Source organism: Anastrepha ludens, chromosome 5, assembly GCF_028408465.1.
Source record: "Anastrepha ludens isolate Willacy chromosome 5, idAnaLude1.1, whole genome shotgun sequence".
Classification (NCBI taxonomy): domain Eukaryota; kingdom Metazoa; phylum Arthropoda; class Insecta; order Diptera; family Tephritidae; genus Anastrepha; species Anastrepha ludens.
In genome coordinates, this window is record NC_071501.1 from 96,617,779 (window position 1) to 96,638,899 (window position 21,121).

The window sequence follows — 21,121 nt, forward strand, 5'->3', positions numbered from 1 at the left end:
CGTCGAAAAAGAACGACCCGATAATTTTCGTAGCTCGCTGAGGTTACTACTGTATGTCTCGAGTGTTTTTAGTGCCCCAAAATTGACGATTTTGCTAAGTGAAATGCACGTACGCTGAGTTGAGATATTCGAAGAGTTATTTTCAAAATAAAATTTCACGATTACTAAAATTTTGTAACACTTCGTAGATAAAATTGTGCTGCAGAGGTGTCTTTTAAGTACTATGGAAGAAAAGACTCGACCAACAACTATCAAGTTATTTAAAGTTCTCGTATGTCAAGTATGAACGAAACTCCCGTTATATGCTCCGAAAGGATGTTAAAGTCTCAAATGTTGATAATAAATCGAAAATCTTAAAAAGTTACACCAATTTTATGATTACTTTTTGAAAAAATCTTCCCACTTAGAAGGGCCTTTCCGCCTCAGGCATTTTTCGGCTTAAAAGCGGGCCTGTGCGAAAAATGCTTCTTTAATCGTTTCTGCCATAGCATTCAATTTGTTTTCATGCTTTGCTTGTGTTTCTCTAATTTCTCGTTTATTTTGCTTACAATTAATTTCGTTATTTTCTTTTTAGTGATCGGAAAAAAGTAAAAAATTAAAACGAAAATGTAAATAAAAACGTTCTTAATGTATTTCCGCAATATTTGCAGCACGCACGAAAACACACTTACGTGCGCGTTGTAACATTAAGTGCCGCCTGCCTTCCTACCGTTCCTATCGTTTTCGCCGTCATCGCTATTGTTGACGACGGTGACGATGATGCCGCCGCTGGCGCATTGAAATTTTTATTTGTGGCCGATGTGGTGTAGGAGGCAGTGGCAGTGGCAGCAGCGTTTACGACATCATTACCCGGCGGTCAGTTCACACTGATCAGCGGCTCGATTGTGGTTAACTGCAGTTGTTGTGGTTGTTGTTGCTGGTGTTCGGTCTGATAATGCACTTGCGGCGGGGGCAGTACCACAACGATTGCTTCGGATGGCAGTTTGTTGCGCGCTGGTGACATGGGTGTCGCAGCGCTCGTTGCTGCCGATGGTGCACCGGGTGGTATGACGGTGGCAGCTGCGGCTACTGCGGCCATAGCCGTGGCGGTGTTATTGCCAGCACAACTGCTATACGAGAAATTGTTCAATATATTATTCGTTGATGCTGGTGGTGGTGGTGGTGGCAGTTGTGATGGGGGCTCTTTGGCTGGTGGAGGTGGTGCAGGCGGCAGCACAAGGTCATCTATTGTGCAGACACGATCGTCGATTGGGAATTTGAAATTAATCTCATTGGTGGGCGTGGTAGGTGTAATGGCGTGCTCTGGAGGGCTGCCACCATTGGCGGCGTTGCCGTTGCTTGAGTCTGGATTCTTTTCAATGCATTTGCCACTCTCACCTGGAAGGAGAATGAAAGTTGAAGAAGTGAGCAAATGTTAGTTCTCAAAAGTAAAGGTTTTATAAATTTAGATTTTTTTTTTTAGTTCATATAGTTTTTGTTATTCTTCATATAATTTATGTATGTATGTGAATCAATATCAAGTCAATATAAAACCATTTTTTTTATCATTTTATTCAAACTTTTTGTTCACCATTTAAATTTTTTTCTGAATTTTTCTTAACTTAAGTTTTTACAACAAATATAATTTTCCAAACAGTTGTGAATTTTTTTTTATGCTTCCTTAATTTATTTTTCTTAAGATTTCTAAAAGAAGATTTCCAAATTTATTATTCTGATTTTTTTGAAAACGGTCATATAAGTTTTCCGGATTATGTTTACCTTTATTGTGGGTATCAACTAATACGTAGGGTGCCTTTTATATTTCGGGATTAGAGAACAAAAACAAATTTTAATCATCGAAAATCACTTTATTCTTTTTCAAAATATTCTCCATGAACATCTATACTCTTTTGCATGCGTTTGAACCAATTGTCGAAGCACTTTTGCCACTCTGAATGAGGTACCTCCAAAACATGCATTCTGAATGCCGCAACCGCTTCTTCAGATGTCGAAAAACGTTGACCTCTCAGTTTGTTTTTTACGTACGGGAATAAAAAGAACTCATTCGGTGCCAAGTCAGAACTATACGGCGGATGACCCATTAATTCGATGTTTTGGGTGCTCAAAAATGCAGTTGTTTAAGCCGATGTTTGAGAGCTCGCACTATCCTGGTAAAGAGTGATCCGTCTTTGGCGATTGGTTTTCCTAATTTCTTGGAAGACAACTGGCAAACAAATGGTTGGGTACCCCTGTTCTGCGTTGTTCTAGTGGTACGGTTGCGACATGTCCAGTTTTTCCGAAAAAACAGGCTACCATTTGCTTGGAACTGCTTCGTGCGCGAACAACTTTTGTTGGATTTGGCTCATCTTGAAACACCCATACAGTCGACTGCTGTTTACTTTCGGGCTCATACGCGTAAATCCATGATTCATCACCTGCGACGATATCATAGACATGTTTCGAAGCCCCGCGATCGTATTTTTTGAGCATTTCCTTCGACCAATCGACACGAGCCTTTTTTTGAGCGATTGACAAATTGTGTGGGATCCAACGCGAACAAATATTTTTGACAGTCAAATGTTTATGCAATATTGAATGTATGCTGGTCCCACAAAAGCCTAAGATTGTCTCAATCTCACGATAGGTCACATGACGATCTTGCAAATGGTTCGCGCAATCAGTTCGCGCACAGCATCAATGGTTTTCGGAACAACAACTGATTTTGGACGACCTTCACGAAATTCGTCTTCGCGTGAACTACGACCACGATTGAATTCACCATACCATCGATAAACACTGGTCCTTGATGGAGCTTCATCGCCAAAAAATGAATTAAGTTCATCCATGCAATGTTGCTGAGTTAATCCACGTCGAAAGGTGTAAAAAATAATTGCACGGAAATGTTCACGATTTAATTCCATTCTTGGACCGAGATGAATCTTTTAAGTTACTGTAAACAACACAAATAGCGCTGGTATTTCAAAACGTTCTGAGTACGTAAAAGGCAAAAAATGTCAAACTTTGCGATACAACTGTCAGTTGCCAGATTGCAACACCAGGGTTGCCAAATACTGCCAAATAAAAGGCACACCTCGTATATTAGCTTTTACTCGCAAAGCAAGTTTTTGTTTCGGTAACTGCTATGGCTAAATCTGTGGATTCCAAAATTTTGCTTGAATTATTTAGTTTTCTCGATTGACAAAACTCCTAATGTCGACTTTTTTTAAATATATTTACATGACCCAAGAAAAGCAAAATATGCAGTCGTATGGAGTCCCTAAGTTGCCGACGAGATGCTTTTACAGCTGTGCGAAGTACGAGGTTGTTCAAAAAAGGTGACTTATTAGTTTTCCCGGAAAATATTAATTTATTCATCAATATTTATTTTATCCTACGTAAAGTTACCCTTTATCCAAATAAATATAACACACTTGGGCTAGTATTTTTTTCTGGTCCTTGGAGCATTTCTGATGATTGCTTCTTGGTCTGGCCTTACGCTCTTTTAACGATGCAATCTTCACCTTCTCACTCACGGAAAATCTCCATCGTTCATGGGAAATTACAGTTAGGGAAAATAAGAAGTCACTATCAACCTGTTATTGTTGTCACTTCATTATTAAAGCAGCTTACAAGTTCTTGCTGAGAGTAGCGAGATCATCAGTCGTCGCCGTCATACTTATCTAAGACTAGGCTCGGGAAACACCCTATTTAAATAGGATGGAACCAAATAAAGGAAGGTATTAGCTGAGGAGGAGAGGAAGGTAGTAGATGAATAGGTTTAGCGGATGTGAGTGAGAGTGGGTTAATGCCACGCGGTTCATGTTCTCTTGCCGCACATAACTGGAGTTTTCTGAACAAATTATGAATAGATAGATGCTCAACTTGCTACAGTACTCAGGGCGTAATTTTGCCTAGGTAGCGCAGGATTCACGAATCATCTAATTCTCTTTGCTTCCAGAGGGTGGCCTTGGACTCCCATAACGGCATTCATGTGGTGAGTGTTTGTAAAGGTTGTAATGGATTCTCAGTGAATGTCGCTTGAAGTATGGCGTGTCTATATAGCGCTGGCTCCAGTGAATGTTTTACGTATGTGTGGATCTCGTCGGTTACGTGGAAAATATGGGTTTTAATGTAACTAGGAAGTGACTCCGAATAGAAAAGAGAACTGCTTCTTTACGAATATGGTGCTCAGGTGACATCAGAAGACATCCTGTTGCTGCCCTAAATGAAATGTTTTGGTAAGTTGTAGTTTCGTTCGCTGCCTTCAAACCCGATTTTGAATATGAAAGCTGAGGCAAAAAAATACAGATTATTTAATCCGCAAAAGGCCCAAATGTAGAAACGCCTCAAAGCACCATTCCAGAGGTATTAAACTATCTTATTGGATACCATCTTTAATATTGAAAGAATATTTGACTTTAACAGATTTATACTACAAATCTTCACGACATAGTGGGTGGCCTCAGCGTTTATTTACAGACTATTATCAAATCAAACCGCAAATGAAACTAGAACTACTTTTTCTTCAAAGAACGAATAACATTCTCTTCAGAGACATTAACTAAGCATCATCATCTGATCGCTATCGATCTAGCCTCACTTTGCAAAGGTACAGCGCAAAACTACTCTTCCAAAACTATTGCAAGAAACTTGGAAAATAGTGAAAGTTAGAATGTTCTGAAACAAGAACACAACCTATAAGTCTAAAACTTGGGCATTGCTTCATTTGTCCAAATCGATCCAACAGCACAAAATATATCAACAAATACGTTAGCTGCAAGTAAAGCAGGCTCAAAGTTCATACTGGAACAACCAAGGAATGCATTAATTTTTTAAAACAAAACCTAAAATCTAATAGGACTATGAATAAGTTCGTGCGGTTTTACAACAGATGGCGTAACTTGATTATTATTCCATCGATCCACATTTCCAAACATTCATTGGAGAGCTACTGTCGTAAGGCACAAACGTCAGTATAAGTTTTTTATTTGAAGCGTAAACAACAATATTTTTACCACACTTGAAAATGTCGAATTTCGTGCCAAATAATGTGTTCTTGCGGGGAATTCTTCTTCATTATTTTAATATGAAGAAAAAAGCAGCCAAAGTCATCGTATCTTGGTGGAAGTTTATGGTGAGCATGCTCTATCTGAGCGAACGTGCCAGAAGTGGTTTGCACGCTTTAAAAGTGGTAATTTTGGCTTGGAAGACGAAGAACGCGAGGGTGCGCCGCCAAAGTTCATGGATACCGAATTGGAGGAATTGCTCGATCAAGATCCGGCTCAAACGCAAGAAGAGGTTGCAAAAACTTTGGGAGTTGATCAATCAACCATTTCCAAACGTTTAAAAGCCATGGGAATGATCCGAAAGGTAGGCCATTGGGTGCCGTATGAATTGAAGCCAAGAGACGTTGAACGCCGTTTTATGGCATGCGAACAACTGCTTCAACGGCACAAAAGAAAGGGTTTTTTGCATCGAATTGTGACTGGCGATGAAAAGTGGGTCCATTACGACAATCCAAAACGTCGGGCAACGTATGGATACCCTGGCCATGCTTCAACATCGACGTCGGCGCAGAATATTCATGGTCTGAAGGTTATGCTGTGTATCTGGTGGGACCAGCTGGGTGTTGTGTATTATGAGCTACTGAAACCGAATGAAACGATTACGGGGGATGTCTACCGACGACAATTGATGCGTTTGAGCCGAGCACTGCGAGAAAAACGGCCGCAATACGCCGATAGACACGACAAAGTTATTTTGCAACATGACAATGCTCGGCCACATGTTGCACAAGTGGTCAAAACATACTTAGAAACGCTCAAATGGGATGTCCTACCCCACCCGCCGTATAGTCCAGACCTTGCGCCATCCGATTACTATCTCTTCCGATCGATGCAACATGGCCTGGCTGACCAGCACTTCCGTAATTACGATGAAGTCAAAAAATGGATCGATTCGTGGATTGCGGCAAAACCGACCGAATTTTTCACAAAGGGAATCCGTGAATTGCCAGAAAGATGGGAAAAAGTAGTAGTAAGCGATGGACAATATTTTGAATATTAAATTTGTAACCATTTTACGTCAATAAAGTTTCAAATTTCGAAAAAAACCCGCACGAACTTATTCATAGTCCTATTATATATTTTGTATTTCTATAAATTGATTTTATATTTATCAAATAAAAAAATGCGCTAATGCTGGAATTGCAATCAAAATATTTTCTTTCGGATATTGGGCAATATTGACCCGTTAACGTCACGTAGGTTTCTTTTTATAAGTACAGGACAAGGGTCAATAGAATAGCCGATATCTCATTTTGAACAATAAAGAAAACTCAAAGTTATAAAAACTTTTTTTTCAAAATTTTCTGAGTTTTCTTCTAATTGAGCTCCATACTGCAAAAAACTAATTTTCAAAAGAATTGGCGAAAATTTTAGCTATTACCTTTTTAAACAGTTGGTTTAAACAGCTGACGCACGTTTCGTGTTTTGACTCATTGTCAAACATCTTCAGTTTGGTCTATAATTTAACCATGAATCGTCTTACAAACGAACAACGCTTGCAAATCATTGAATTTCATTATAAAAATGCGTGTTCTGTTAAGAAAGTTTATCGCGCGCTTCTCCAATTTTATGGTCAGTTTAATCGTCCCACTGAAGCGGCTATTCGAGCTATTGAGGCTAAATTTAGAACCAAATTTACATTATTGGACATCAAACCATCAACACGCTTACGTAGAGTGCGAACTGAAGAAAATATCGCAGCTGTATCGGCCAGTGTTAATGATGACCATCAATTATCGATTCGTCGCCGTTCGCAGCAATTGGGCCTCTGTTACTCAACAACGTGGAAAATTTTGTGAAAGGATTTAGGTGTGAAACCTTTCAAAATACAGCTGGTGCAAGAATTGAAGTCGAACGACCTACCGCAACGCAGAATTTTTGGTGAATGGGCTCTTGGAAAGTTGGCCGAAGATCCACTTTTTTATCGAGAAATTGTGTCCAGCGACGAAGCTCATTTTTGGATCAATGGGTACGTAAATAAGCAGAATTGTCGATTTTGGAGTGAAGATCAGCCAGAAGAATTGCAAGAGCTATCAATGTATCCAGAAAAGGTCACAGTTTGGTGCGGTTTATGGGCTGGAGGTATCGTTGGATCGTACTTCATCAAAAATGCTGCGAATCATAACGTAACTGTGAATGGTGAGCGCAACAGTGAAATGATATCCAACTTTTTTTTCCCCCAAAATGCAAGAGGTTGACTTTCAGCAAGACGGTGCCACATGCCACACAGCACGCGTAACAATGGACTTGTTGAGAGGCGAGTTCGCTTAACATTTTATTTCACGTTCGGGACCTGTCAATTGTCCACCCAGATCGTGCGATATAACGCCTTTAGATTGTTTTTTGTGGGGCTATGTTAAAGCTCATGTCTATTCAGACAAGCCTGTTTCAATTAACGCATTGGATGACAACATTAACGCATTTATATGTGAGATACCGGCCGAAACATTGGAAAGAGTATGCCAAAATTGGACTAAGCGGAAGATGGACCATTTGAAGCGCAGTCGCGGTCAACATTTGCATGAAATATTCTTCAAGCATTAAATTATATGGACTGTACTATCCATTTAAATAAAAATTGCATGCATATTTCTGAATTTTCCGTGTGTTTTTTTGAAAAACTTTCCTATAGCTCTTAAAAAATCACCCTTTACTTGGCACAATTGACATGGAATCGCTAGGTATTACCTGAAGGGCTATGTGATCAAGTAACACTTTTCAGAGTCGCTCTAAAATATATGCATAAATAAGTAACTAATCCATTTACCAATTTTAGCTCTATGAATAACCGCATTCTAGAGTTAGTAGTTTTCATACTCGTAGTTTTACAAAGCAAGTCTTTGTTTGCTTTTATAATATTTATTGCTACCAACTCTTACGGCAACCAAAGTTTTTGCCGCACACAAATATGTATATACACCTACGTTTCCTTTGCTGCTCGCTTGTTTTCTTTTAATTTCTTCACAGTTCGTATTTTATATGTTTTTACACAGTTTTGTTGATTTCTCACTAGACTGACCGCCACAACTTTCCTACATAAAAGACAAAAGAAAGAAAAATAACCGGAAAAACAAAAAAATAGAGAAATGCTTTCAAAGTTTTTCAAAAGTTTATTTCCGTGTTGCCACTGGCTGTGTCTGCCACAGTTCCCATCTCTGGTTGGCTATCAGTGTCGATACCAGTTTGTATTCCTACTGAGCGCTCTGGACGCGTACACTCATGGGCAGAGTAATAAAAACTCAATATATTTTTTGGTCAATTTTCACTACTTTCATTCCTTTTCTTATATTTTCGCTAATTTTTTATAAAAATATAGGACAGTTTACAACAAATGCCATATAAGTTACATTTTAGAACTTTGTAAACTTTCGAAAAAATTTCGTGAAAAAATCCAAATTTTTAATCAGAATTTCAAAATAAAATTGGGATGTGCAGTTTAATAGCCCTTTTAATTTTAATATGTATAATAAAGTTCATGCTTGAAATGGTTGAAAATTCTCGTTGATTTTTAATACTCTTTTGTCCGCCGTGTTGGGAATTTTCTCTATATAAAAAATTTCGCGCATTCGTTACATGAAGAAAATGCGTAACTCACTTACTTACTTAATTGGCCGTAACAAGCCGTTACCGAGTTACAGCCTGCCGGAAACAATCTCACTAGGTTAATCTATTTTCCGCATACCTTATCCAGTGTCATAAATCAAGAAAAGGTAGGTCATCTTCAAACACCTTTTTCACCGGAGCAGTTCCTTCCATACCTTAGTCGCTGCAAGGTGACTCGTTTGACTATGTCAATATCTCCGTAAAGCTAATACGGCTCGTGTTTCTTTTGAATGCGGTAACCGTCATCTATGCGAGCAGGGCCAAAAATCTTGTGAAGTACCTTTCTGTCAAAAACTACTAGAGCGGCTATATCTGATTGCTTGACTGACCAGGCCTCGGTGCCATAGAGAAGCATTGGGATGATGAGTGTCTTGCAAAGTGTTCCAATTGCGCACTTACCCAAAAGTAGCACTTGTTGGCAAGAGTTATCATTCACTTAATTTCCAGGCTGTTAGCGTTGTTGCTGGTAATAGCGGTACCAAGATATATGAAGTCATCGACCATATAGTTTTGCCCTCATTTATCACCAAACACATTCGTGCGCACTCCTTTTCAATAGCCGTCAAAGCGGCGGCGTTATCCCTCTTGGTATGATATGGTATGAGTTGATGTCCGTTGCATATGCAAGAAGCTGAACACTTTTATAGAAAAAAGTGCGAACTAAACATTCCATAACTAAGTTGACGAGATCGTATGACAATGAGTCAGTTTGTCTGAAATCTCGAACGGTATCAAAAGATTCGGAGTGGTCTTTTCCTATCTTGATGTCGCTTGCCTGTGCTGCTGAGCGTTATCCCGCAAAACCGTATCAGCTTAACAAGGATACCGAACTCAGACAAAATATGCGATCTAGTTGGTCGCAAATCGGGCTATCAAAGGCTGCCTTGTCATCGACGAATAGGTGGTGCATGTCGACTTGGTTTTCGTGGGTCTTTTACAGGATCTGCCGCAGTGTGAAGATTTGGTTGACGGTGTAGCGACCAGGCCTGAACCCGCACTGGTATGGTCTTATTAGGGATTGAGCGTAAGGTTGTAGTTTAAAGTTTCAAGTTCACTAAACTAAACTGAAAATGCGTAACACCTCAGTGAAAAAAATTATCAAAAATCAACGAAAATTTTGAGCCAATGAAAACTTACATTTTTTTAAGCGAATCTTTAATGGATTACAAAACTGCGCATCCTAAGTTTTTTTAAATTCTAATTAAAAAGGTTGATCATTTCATGAAAATTTGTGGAGTTTTCATAATATTTATACAGAGTTTTAAAGCTGAGTTCCAGGCCACAGAGATATACCAGGGAACTGTAGGGCTGACTAACTTGCAAGAGAAGGTACCTGTATGTCAAACATAAATAATTTCATGGGGATACCTCTCGCAACTTGTAAGTTTTTTGTTATATATGCACTAATCTATACTGTAAATCAAAGAAAGATTAGGCAAACATGGAAAAGGCTAAATTTACGTCTATCCAAGAATATTATAAATTTGAATAGACTTTAAGTAAGGACTTTAGTAGGGCCCCCACAGGGAATTGTCTCATAGGAAATCATGCAAGGAGATTAGGCGTTACATGCATGATTTCCGTCGTAGCTATAGGAATGGTGAGGAGTTGGAAACAATTCAACACCTTTCTAGGAAGCAGGAACCGATATTTCAGATCCTACTTCTTAATGACTATGGATGATTTATACACTTTGAACAATCTTTTACGCTTTGTCCAAAGCTTTGGATGGGACAATCTGGAAAGGCAAATGTAGTCCAGCCCTTGTGGTTAACAACGGACCCATTTCGTGGTATAAGTCACGTCGTTGCCCTAACCTAACCTAACCAATTAAAAGTTTCAAATTTTGTGGTATTTGTTGTAGAGCAAAAATATTTTTATAAAGAATTTATAAAGGTTAAAGCAAAACAGAAAATTAATTAAAACTGGCTAAAATAAAGTGCCCTTATGACATAGACCATGAGTGTACGTACACATACATATACACATACTATAAATGTACGCATGTATGTACACAAGAGCGCCCTTTAGCTGTTTTTCTACAATTCCACAGCTATCATTACCGTTAATATTATTATTGGCGTAGTTTCATTTTATTTTATTTCATTTATTTTTTACTTGTTTTTCTTTTTTGCAAACCCGTAAGTTAGTGCGCGCCCCAGGATTGCTTTCACAGTTTGAAAAATGACGCGAGCTGGCTTCCGACGTACAAACTTGGCGCAACGCAGCAAGCACCAAGAAAAACGATATCGTTAAAGTAGCAAAGCGCGGAAGCGCATAACAACAAGCAAAGTTGAGTACTCAGCTACATTTAAGTGGAGTGATGCTTTAGAACTTGTAGCAGCGGAAGGAATTTGATTTTGGCAATTACCAAGCGCAAATGATTGCTTTGTTAAGGTACAATGGAAAATGTGGATGTGTATGTATGTATCTACTTATATAAATATATATATGAGCACTGAAAAGTACCAGCAGTAAAATGCGGCAAGAAAATATTGCTTCTTGCTTTGTTTTTGTTTTATAATTTATCTCACTCGACTAGCTTGAATTTTATGAATGCCGTAGCGTTTTTCAAGTTTTATACTATACAAATATATACATATATATAAACACGTATATGTATTGCATATAATTGTAGCGGCTCTGGTTTTTCAGCTTTTTAAGCAGCTTATGTATTGGTAAATTGGTAAATTTCTTTCGCACGCGGCATGATTGGTCATTGGTCATTAGTGCAAACTCAGCGCTTATATACTTTTATGAAATTTATAATGGCTTCTTTATTTGTATTTCTATAAAAATTTTGTTTTTTTATAAGTGTGCGAATAAAATGGTTCGTAGTATTATTTTATGGTTTTTATCTGAAGTACAGGGTGCGCCATCTCGAGCTTCGGTATGGAAATATTGAATAACTTTAGCAACTAGGAAAATTGAATATTTTTTGGTGTTTTATTATTTAATTTTGTCCTTTACAATCTGTTTCAACTGCACTTAAAACACAACATCCAGCAAATGACCACCTTTACGAGCCACACAATATTGTGCTCTTTTTTTCGAATTTTCCATTACTTTTGCTAGCATTTCGGGTGATATTGCCTCTATTTCAGATCTAATGTTGGTCCTCAGCGCTTCCAATGTAGTGGGCTTTTTGGCGTATACTCTACTTTTTAAATAGCCACACAAAAAAAAAATCTGGCGGCGTCAAGTCCGGCGACTTTGGAGGCCACTCAACATCGCCACCTTTCGACATCAACCGGCCAGGGAACTTTAGCTTCAAAAAGTTCATCGTTTTGATCGCCGTGTGGCATGGGGCGCCGTCTTGTTGAAACCAGAAGTTCAATAAATTTTTTTTGTGCATTTCTGGAATCACATAGTGCGCCAAAATCCACCGGTAACGGTCGCCATCGACGGTTTCGCCTTCACGAAAGAAAAATGGTCCGATGATGGTTTTAGCGCTAACGCCGGCCCAAACAGTGACTTTCTGGTCATGCAGTGGCTTCTCGTGAATAATGTGAGGATTGTCTGTGTCCCAGATTCTTCAAAATTTTTAGTCAGATTGCGTATGGTGTTATCAGAAGGCACTTTACTACCGCGGTATTTTCGACGGTATGCACGTTGAGCAAGCACAATTGAACGACCATTTTCCAAATACATGGTCACAATTTCCGCGCGTTCTTTAGGTGTAAAGTTATTCATGGTTAAAATTTTACTGAATTGACGTTTCCAAATTACTTTTTCTCAAGTCCTTCTGACAATGGATAGCAAAGTTATTCAATATTTCCATACCGAAGCTCGAGATGGCGCACCCTGTATATGCATTCATTCCCCCATATTTTTGTTACGAAACCGGTTGAAAACCTTGAAAACACTGCTTTTGGTAAAAAAGAAATGTATAAAAAATAGAGCGAAAGCCTGACGCTATAATCAGAAATTAAAAACTGACATTAGTTCTTAAAATAAGGCAGATGTCTAGTGCGCTTTCAATATCTGTGCACCTGTACGTGCCTTGCGCGCTACACGGCGTATACGCAATCAAACGGTGATCAAAATTTACACAGCCAACTGGTTTGATAGACTAGATATCTTCAGAGTGACGTAAAAAGTGAACTGTTTATCTGTTTAACACGCGGTTTGATATTAAGGAGCAAATTTAAAAAGAATGAAGTGTAATTTTATGTATTTGAAATAATAAAAAAAATGTATTTCGAAGTTTTTTGTGCGACTAAGAATAGGACATTCGATTCACACACACATTCATATAATAAGTGGATCGTGAAATTAACCAAGCTCCCACTGCAATACATCTGGTGTGCCAATGCAATATCTGCTGGAAGACTACCCTGGACTAAGCCACACACGAGCAACAGATTTTTTGGTAATTGAAAATCCCCAGTTAATCAGAAATCAGCGAACTCATTTCTGAATTTTCAAAGCTTACTTAATTAAATTCAATATCTGAATATATTTCTATTTTTCTTCTAACATTGTACTTAGTTTTACATACATACACACTATTTTTAAAAGAGCTCTGCACAAATCTTGAGACGAAGGCTTTGGTACCCAGTACTCTAGAAAAATTTTAATGAAATAACTATTATCTATTTAAGTATGTAATTGGAGCTTAAAATACACACGCAGGTTTGCCTCTGCCAATAAATAAGTAAATATATATTTGGAAGTTAAATATCGAAGTATTTATTGTTAGGCAATAACAAAACAGTATGTGATATTTTTTTAACAACAGGAAATTAAAGTGCAATTAAAAACATAAAGTAAATTGTATTACTTTATGCGTGCGAAACATGGAAAGTCACAGATACCATATGCAATAGCCTACAAACATTTATCAACAGATTACTGCGCATTATTCACCGCATATTTTGGCCAAGAGTTGTCACCAACGAAAATCTTTTAAATATTTCAATGTGCAAGCCCATCGCAGCTGATATCAAAGAAAGGAAATGTCGTTGAATTGGGCACACCTTATGCAAAGAAGACAATGACATCGCAAAGACGGCCTTCGAATGGAATCCACAAGGCTCCAGAAGAAGAGGACGACCACGAACAACTTGGATGCGATCAGCACACGCGGAATACCAATCAAGATGTTCCTGGCATGAAATTTGAAAAATTACACAAGATCGCTCACGTTGGTCTGAGTTTGTTTCAGCCCTATGCTTTGATTAAGAGCGGTGTTTCTTCATATAAGGAATAAAAAAAAAAAAAATTATATAATAATAAATTAATCTTCTGGTAAAAAAATATTTTTTCAATATTTATTTCATACTCATATCAACATTAGAGTACCCAAGAGATCTTGTAAACATCAATGAGTATCTGACTCAATATTGAAGCAATATTCATACAAAATATAATATCTTGCCTATGATTGCTGAGACTTGTTTGCCTCCTCCGATACCTACTATTATATATATATATATAATTGGCGCGTACAATCTTTTTGGGTGTTTGGTCGAGCTCCTCCTCCTATTTGTGGTATGCGTCTTAATGTTGTTCCACAAATGGAGGGACCTACAGTTTCAAACCAACTCCGAACGGCAGATATTTTTATGAGGAGCTTTTTCATGGCAGAAATACACTCGGAGGTTTGCCATTGCCTGCCGAGGGGCGACCGCTATTAGAAAAATGATTTTCTTAATTTTGGTGTTTCACCGAGATTCGAACCAACGTTCTATCTGTGAATTCCGGACCTACTATTGCCTCCTTAAATATTATACATTCTTTTTCCAACACCCTGTATATATGAATCAGAAATTTTTGACTGTTTTTGACTAAATATTTTTAGTGAGATTTTACCCGATTTATGCATTACTCTGCTTAAAAGAAGAGAAAATAATTTGACAGTTTTGACTTTAGTAAAACCAATTATGTGTTACAGCGTTCTGAGATGGCGGTAAAATAGGATCAATGGCATAATAGAAGATCCGATATGCTCTTCAATACTATGACGACTACGCAAAGCCCAGGCAGGTACCCAACAAAATGTTGGTCGTTTATGAATACTATGCAGCATCAAATGCAGTTACAAATCGCAGGTTCGAAAAATTCGTTTCTGGTAATGTGGGTGACAAAGATTGGGCTTGCTCTGATAGGTCGATCGTCGAAAATGTCGATAAAATCATAGAAATCGTGATGTTGAACGAGCATGTAAAAATTTACACCATTTCCCAGTAGCTGGAAACAGGAGCCTGCAGGAAAGCCTTTTGGAGCCATTTACATTTAGCTGATATTATGAGGAATCGCAATGTATAAGTGCTATGCAAATTAATGAAAAACTACCTTTTGAAGCTAATGCTTATACGCTGAAACGTAAGAAAATCGATCACTCTTGAAAGGGAATAGTAACTGGTAATGAAAAATTAATCATATTCCAGGATAATAGGCGGAAAAATGCCGGAGGTTTTAATAGGAACTATCCACTGTAAACTGCTTGCCAAGTAATGATTCCAGACTGGCGATAGACCAGATGTAGCCTGAATTTGCCATTAAGAGGTAGTGTTGTGTTCCATCTACTACTACTACTGCTACTACTTTTACAACTACCTTCAGTACTACTTCTACTATTACTAATACTACTACTGCAAACTGCGCCATCTTTTATGTCGGTATGAAAATATTGAGGTAAGTGAGGACAAGTCAGGTATTTCTATTTGGTTTGGTTATTTACAATTTATTAAAACTATGTTTTGAATACAATATCAATCATGTGGCACCTTTATTAGCAAGCACAAGCTGCGTTCTTTTTCTGCGTTTGTTATTACCTTGTCAAGCATTTCGCGTTCCATAGCGTCAATTTCGGCACGAATGTTTGCCTTATAAGCTGGTCAATAGTCTGCGGCTTGTTGGCATAAACCTTACTTTTCATATAACCCCACAAAAAGGAGTCCGAGTATGTAAAGTCAGGTGATCTGGGGGGCCAGTCGATGTCGCCTCTTTTTGACACTAGACGTCCCGGGAATTATCGTTGCAGAAATTGAATTGTTGCATTCGCAATGTGGCATGGCACACCGTCTTGTTGAAACCAGTAACCGTCTAAACCTTTCCCACGCATTTCCGGGCAGACATAATGAGCCAACATCCATCGATATCGGTTTCCGTCGACCGTTTCGTTTTCTCGGTAAAAATTTGGCCCAATGATAGGTTTAGCGCAAATGTCGGCCCAAAAAGCTACTTTCCGGTGATGCAATGGCGTTTCATAGATTTCGAGTGGATTCTCAGTTCTCTAAATGTGGCAATTTTGTTCATTCACGCTGCCAGAGAGGTTAAAATGTGCCTCGTCAGTCATTCAAATTTGCTTTAAAAAATTGGGGTCAGTGTTAACCACTCGAGCGATTGTTTGGCCGTATTCCAAGTGACGTGAATGGTCTGTCGACAATATTCTTTATGTCAATTACACTTTATAGGAAAACAAATTTATATTACCTTTTAAAGTGCGCCGCATTGTGATTTCACTGACGACAAAATGCTGAAGCGATACGACACTGTTAGCTCCTGGGCAACGCTCTCCCTCACTGCTTCAACAAGTTCATTTGAACGTTTTGGTCGTTGATGAATGGCATGTTGACGATCTTCTACTGTCCCGTGCTCAATCATTTTGCCGCGATAGTTTTTGCTATATGCGCGTTGAGTTAGAACAATAGAACAACTATTTTCTATGTATAGCGTCAGTATTTCAGCGCGTTGTTTAGGTGTGGAGCGACCCAAACGTATAGAGCGAATTAACGTATGAAAACATGTATGTTGAAGTCGATCGGTTGGTAAATGACAAAGTTAATCAGCGTTTACATACCGACATAAAAGATGGCGCACCTTGTACTATTACTACTATAGGGTGGGCCAGGTAAAATTTGCTTTTTGAATCGGCTATAAAAAAAGCTAATCAATATTTTTTCACACTTTTTTTTTATTTTAAAGATTGAGCATTGTCATTTATGAATGAAAAATAATATCATTAAAATGACTGCCACGACTGGCTTTATAGTAGGCCATTCGATCAACCCAATTTTTTAGCACATTTTCGATTGTTTGGGCTCCAATTTCATGAATGGCAACTTCGATTTCGTGTTTTAAAGCATCAATCGTCTCTGGATGGTGCGCTAGTATTTGTCTTTAACGGCTCCCCACAAAAAATAGTCCAACGGGCTTAAATCACAGCTCCGAGGCGGCCAATTGATATCGGAATTTCGGCTGAATATTCGGTTTTCAAAAACGGTAGCCAAAAGTTCGAGCGTAACTTTGGCATTGTGACAAGTTGCACCATCCTGTTGAAACCAAATGTCGTCCATGTCATCCTCTTCAATTTTTGGAAACAAAAACTCGTTGAGCATGTCACGCTAACGCTCGCCATTTACTGTAACCGCGGCTCCTCGCTCATTTTCGAAAAAAAGTGGTCCAAATGCCGCCAGACCAAAAACCGTGCCAAACAGTGGCTCGTTGTGGATGCATTTGCTTCTCTACAGTAACGTGTGGATTTTCTGAGCCGCAAATCCGACAATTTTGCTTATAGACGTAACCACCGATGTGAAAATCAGAAAAGAAGAAGAAGACTGACCACTTTGGAAATAGGTTTTCAATATTTCCCAATTTTGTTCAAGCGTATAGCGTCCCATTTCGTAAATGTCAAACCTTTAAGTAAATTATGAACACATTTGACATGTCATTTGTGTTACCATTCTCAAAAAAATAGGTGGTTCTAAAAGCAAACGCTATATGGCCCACCCGTATTACTACTACATCTTACATATTAAACAAATGCAGTCGCCTACCTATGAAAACGGAATTTTTTTACTACTCATTTTTTTATGCAAAGTAATCTTCGATTTATGTAGGAATTTTTTAATCCCTCAGGTAATTTGTGAGAGCTTCGGCAGAAGAAAAAAATTTCTTTTATTTTAAACTTTTCATCGAACTATTTTTAACATATTTTCACAGGAAATTCAGTGCTGCACTATAAGTATAGAATCCATCTTTAAAAAATAATATTAAGTAGGTAAAGTACGGGACATTGCTTCACAGCTTAATGCCTCTACTTTCTCGTTGATAGGCTTTTCATGGTATGGAATTAAATTCAATTTTAGCAAGAGGGAACTAACTTTGTCGTTTTTGGAGTAAATCATGACTGAGTTGAATTAATGGCTGGTTGTTTAACAGATGTTATATTCCGTACCTCAAAATTTATAGTAGTTTTGAGAAGAAAACTAGCAGAACTTTTAAAATAAATGCTCCTTTTTTTGAACTCCATAAGAAGTGGTCTCAATGGAACACCCTATATTACTCAACTCAATATATTCATTCACATACATTTAATTGGTGTCTCATCCTTTACTAGGAGCTTGCTTCTTCTATTGTTTGTGGTGTGCGTCTTGATATTGTCGTACACTGGAGAGCCCTACAATTTTATGCCCAATTTGAATGACATATAATTTTTTTGAAAGACGTTTTTTCACTTTTGAAATACCCTCACAGGCCTTTGTTTGCTGTTGAGCGACCACTAATAGAAAACATATTTCCTATCATTTGATATTTCGTTTGCGTTGCTAGCTTCGAACCCGGACTAGCAGAATGATGGCCACTAATAAATCTACTCGGCTATGGCGACCCCATGAGCTGCCACAAATCTTACATATTTTTAAGGTGCTTGAGTAGTGAATTCAAGCTTTAGTTTAATATTTATAATTTCTTGTACATTTTTAACTTTACAAAAGAAGCTCCACTCCATTATTTACTATTTAATCGCCCCACAATTTGACAGCTCTGAATTCTTTGCCCTGCGCTTGCGTAAATATTTGCATTCTCGTTCGCGAATTGTTTTTCTTTTATGCTTTTGTTTTTGTTTTCCTTTTTTTGCATGTTGTTTTTTTTTTGCTTTTGTTGTTTGTTTTTTAGCTAAAGTTAGCACTGCGGCGTACATAATGCCCGCTGCCGTTTTATTACCATTTTGGAAGACTGCCGCTGGCAAGATACATACAGCTGTGTTCGTAATAATAGCAGCGCGGGTTGTTGCAAGGTTCTGATTCTTTATTTTTTTTTTTTTTTGCTTTGGTATGAAAATATTGTACACCTACAACAAAAACGATATATGAATAAAGTTTAAAAATTAAAATAGAAAAATTCAACAAAGCCATCAAAAGTTCAAACTTTTCAGGCAGTAAAACTTCAAGTACGCAGTTTTAACACCCATTAAATTTTAATACAATAAAGTGCAAGTTTCAATTGGCTGACAAATCCCGTTGTTTTTTTTTAATTTTTCTCCATGCGGTCTTTTTCATTTTCTCCAGATAAATAACATCTTGAGCATTCATTATATATATATATATATAATTGGCGCGTACACCCCTTTTGGGTGTTTGGCCGAGCTCCTCTTCCTATTTGTGGTGTGCGTCTTGAAGTTGTTCCACAAATGGGGGGGCCTACAGTTTCAAGTCGACTCCGAACGGAAGATATTTTTAGGAGGAGCTTTTTCATGGCAGAAATACACTCGGAGGTTTGCCATTGCCTGCCGAGGGGGACCGCTATTAAAAAAAATGTTTTTATTAGTTTTGGTTTCACCGATATTCAAACCTACATTCTCTCTGTGAGTTCCGAATGGTAATCACGCACCAACCCATTCGGCTACGGCGGCCTGAGCATTCATTGCATGGGAGAAAATGCATAAAACTGCTCGCAAAGAAAATTTTCAAAAATTTGCGTGAATTTGAAGCTATAAGCTATATAGGCTAAGGATTCTGACTAAAAAGTTCGAAATTTTGTTGAAAAGTTTTTCGGTTTTTATTTTTCTTTTTCGATTTTATATAAAGTTTAAAACTTTTATTTACTTATTTTTTGTTGTAGTGCGAAATAAACAAATAAGTAGTAAAATCTTTCCGACATCTCGCCCTGCTTTTATTGTGAACACAGGTGTATGTATGTAGGTATGAAAATAGTAGCCAGTTGTAGAAGATGTGCGTATGCCCCGGCAATTCGCCATGGCCCTTTATTAATTAAGTGTAAATTTTTTCATTTCCCTGCTCCCAAGTGGCACTCGAGTTCATTTTCATTTGCGTTTTATCTCAATGTTCCTTCACTTTTTTATTCCTTCACTGCATCTTTTTAGTAATTTAAATTTTTTCTTCACACTTTTCGCGGTCTTCACCGCTCAGCGCGTATCCTATGCCCCAGCTGGGTGCTGGAAGTTAATAAGCCATTGTGTTTGCAAACAACGAAAGCTCGAGCTCTAGAGATTCAATTGATGTTGTTGGCCCTATGCCCAAAGGGTTAAAGCAACGAAAGCGCAAGAGGCCAAATGAGGTTTGAATTCAGTTGAATTGGCGCGTCAGGCGCGAAGGTACCAGCGGCGCATGCACGTGTGCTCTTCCGATTTTCTTCTTCTACATTTTCTGATTTACCATCTACATGTATCCGTCGTTTCTTTTCAATTTAGCTTCTACTTCTTGTAATGCCTATTTGCGCTTTAAAGTGCCAGCTTCTGTGAATGGCGCATCATTTTTATTGCCCAAATTTTAACTCTGTATGCTCTCTCTTCTCCATTTTTTACTCTACCTAATTCTCACAGCATACATTTACTTTGTTACCATTTTGGTGTCTATTTTTTCGTCTCTTACACATCAACATTTAAATTAATTGCTTCTGGTTTATTGCGTGTGCTTAGTGTTATGACTTTCTTAATGGAAATCTTCCGCCCTCGCCAGATATTTGGTTTCTTTGCATTTTATTGCGTATAATTTACATTGTAAATGCATATTGAATTGAAGTAAAAATATGTACTTAAGTTCCAAATGAATTGAGTTCCCTTCTTCTTTGGGAAGAGCAGAAAAAAAATTTTTTTTGTGTAGTTAAAGTGCAGCTAATCTGTTGGCAAGCAGCTGAAATTGGCAAAATAAGCACAGCTGTTTTGCTCATTATCAACAACTCAGTATCAGACAGAGAGATTTGCGGAAAAAGCGTTATCTGTATTTGTAACTTGAGGCACCTTTGTGAGCTGCCTTTCAGCTTTTACCACAATAATTCCATTTTTGCTTCTCTCTCATCCCATTCACAGTTTTAATTTCCTAACGTACATAAAGGTATTGGTAATAACTCACACACAAGCATTCACTTTTATGTGGATGTAGCAGGAGCGGATTCAGGAGCGCAAAACCGTTCTGAGTGTCAAAAAAAAAAAATGTTTGTTCTAAATTCAAAAAAAATATATAAAAAACAAACTACGAAAAAAAAACTCCAAAAAACAAAAATTAAAAAAAAATATTCTGCTGGAAACTGATTTAACTTTTCCTGCTGCTTATTAAACCAGTGTCCTATTGCACCAATGAAGTATTACTTATAACTTTATAATTTTGGGATAAATACTTTTTTTAAGTAAAGTGGATGAGTCCTGCACTATGTACTTATGAAAGAAATTATCAAAAAATTTGTTCCTGGCAATTATTCTGAATAATTGACTTCATGGATAATGAATT

At 37.8% G+C, this 21,121-nt stretch overlaps 1 protein-coding gene across 1 annotated transcript in view; it reads right to left on the reverse strand.

Moving 5' to 3' along the window:
• Nucleotides 1-665: 665 nt before the first annotated feature.
• The window catches only part of LOC128864588 (insulin-like growth factor-binding protein complex acid labile subunit), a 72,463-nt gene continuing 52,007 nt past the window's right edge, over nt 666-21,121 (reverse strand). Inside the window, exon 12 of the mRNA XM_054104340.1 lies at nt 666-1,377. Within this exon, the coding sequence (XP_053960315.1) occupies nt 857-1,377 (521 nt within the window). The 3' untranslated portion in view covers nt 666-856. The remainder of the gene's footprint in view (nt 1,378-21,121) is intronic.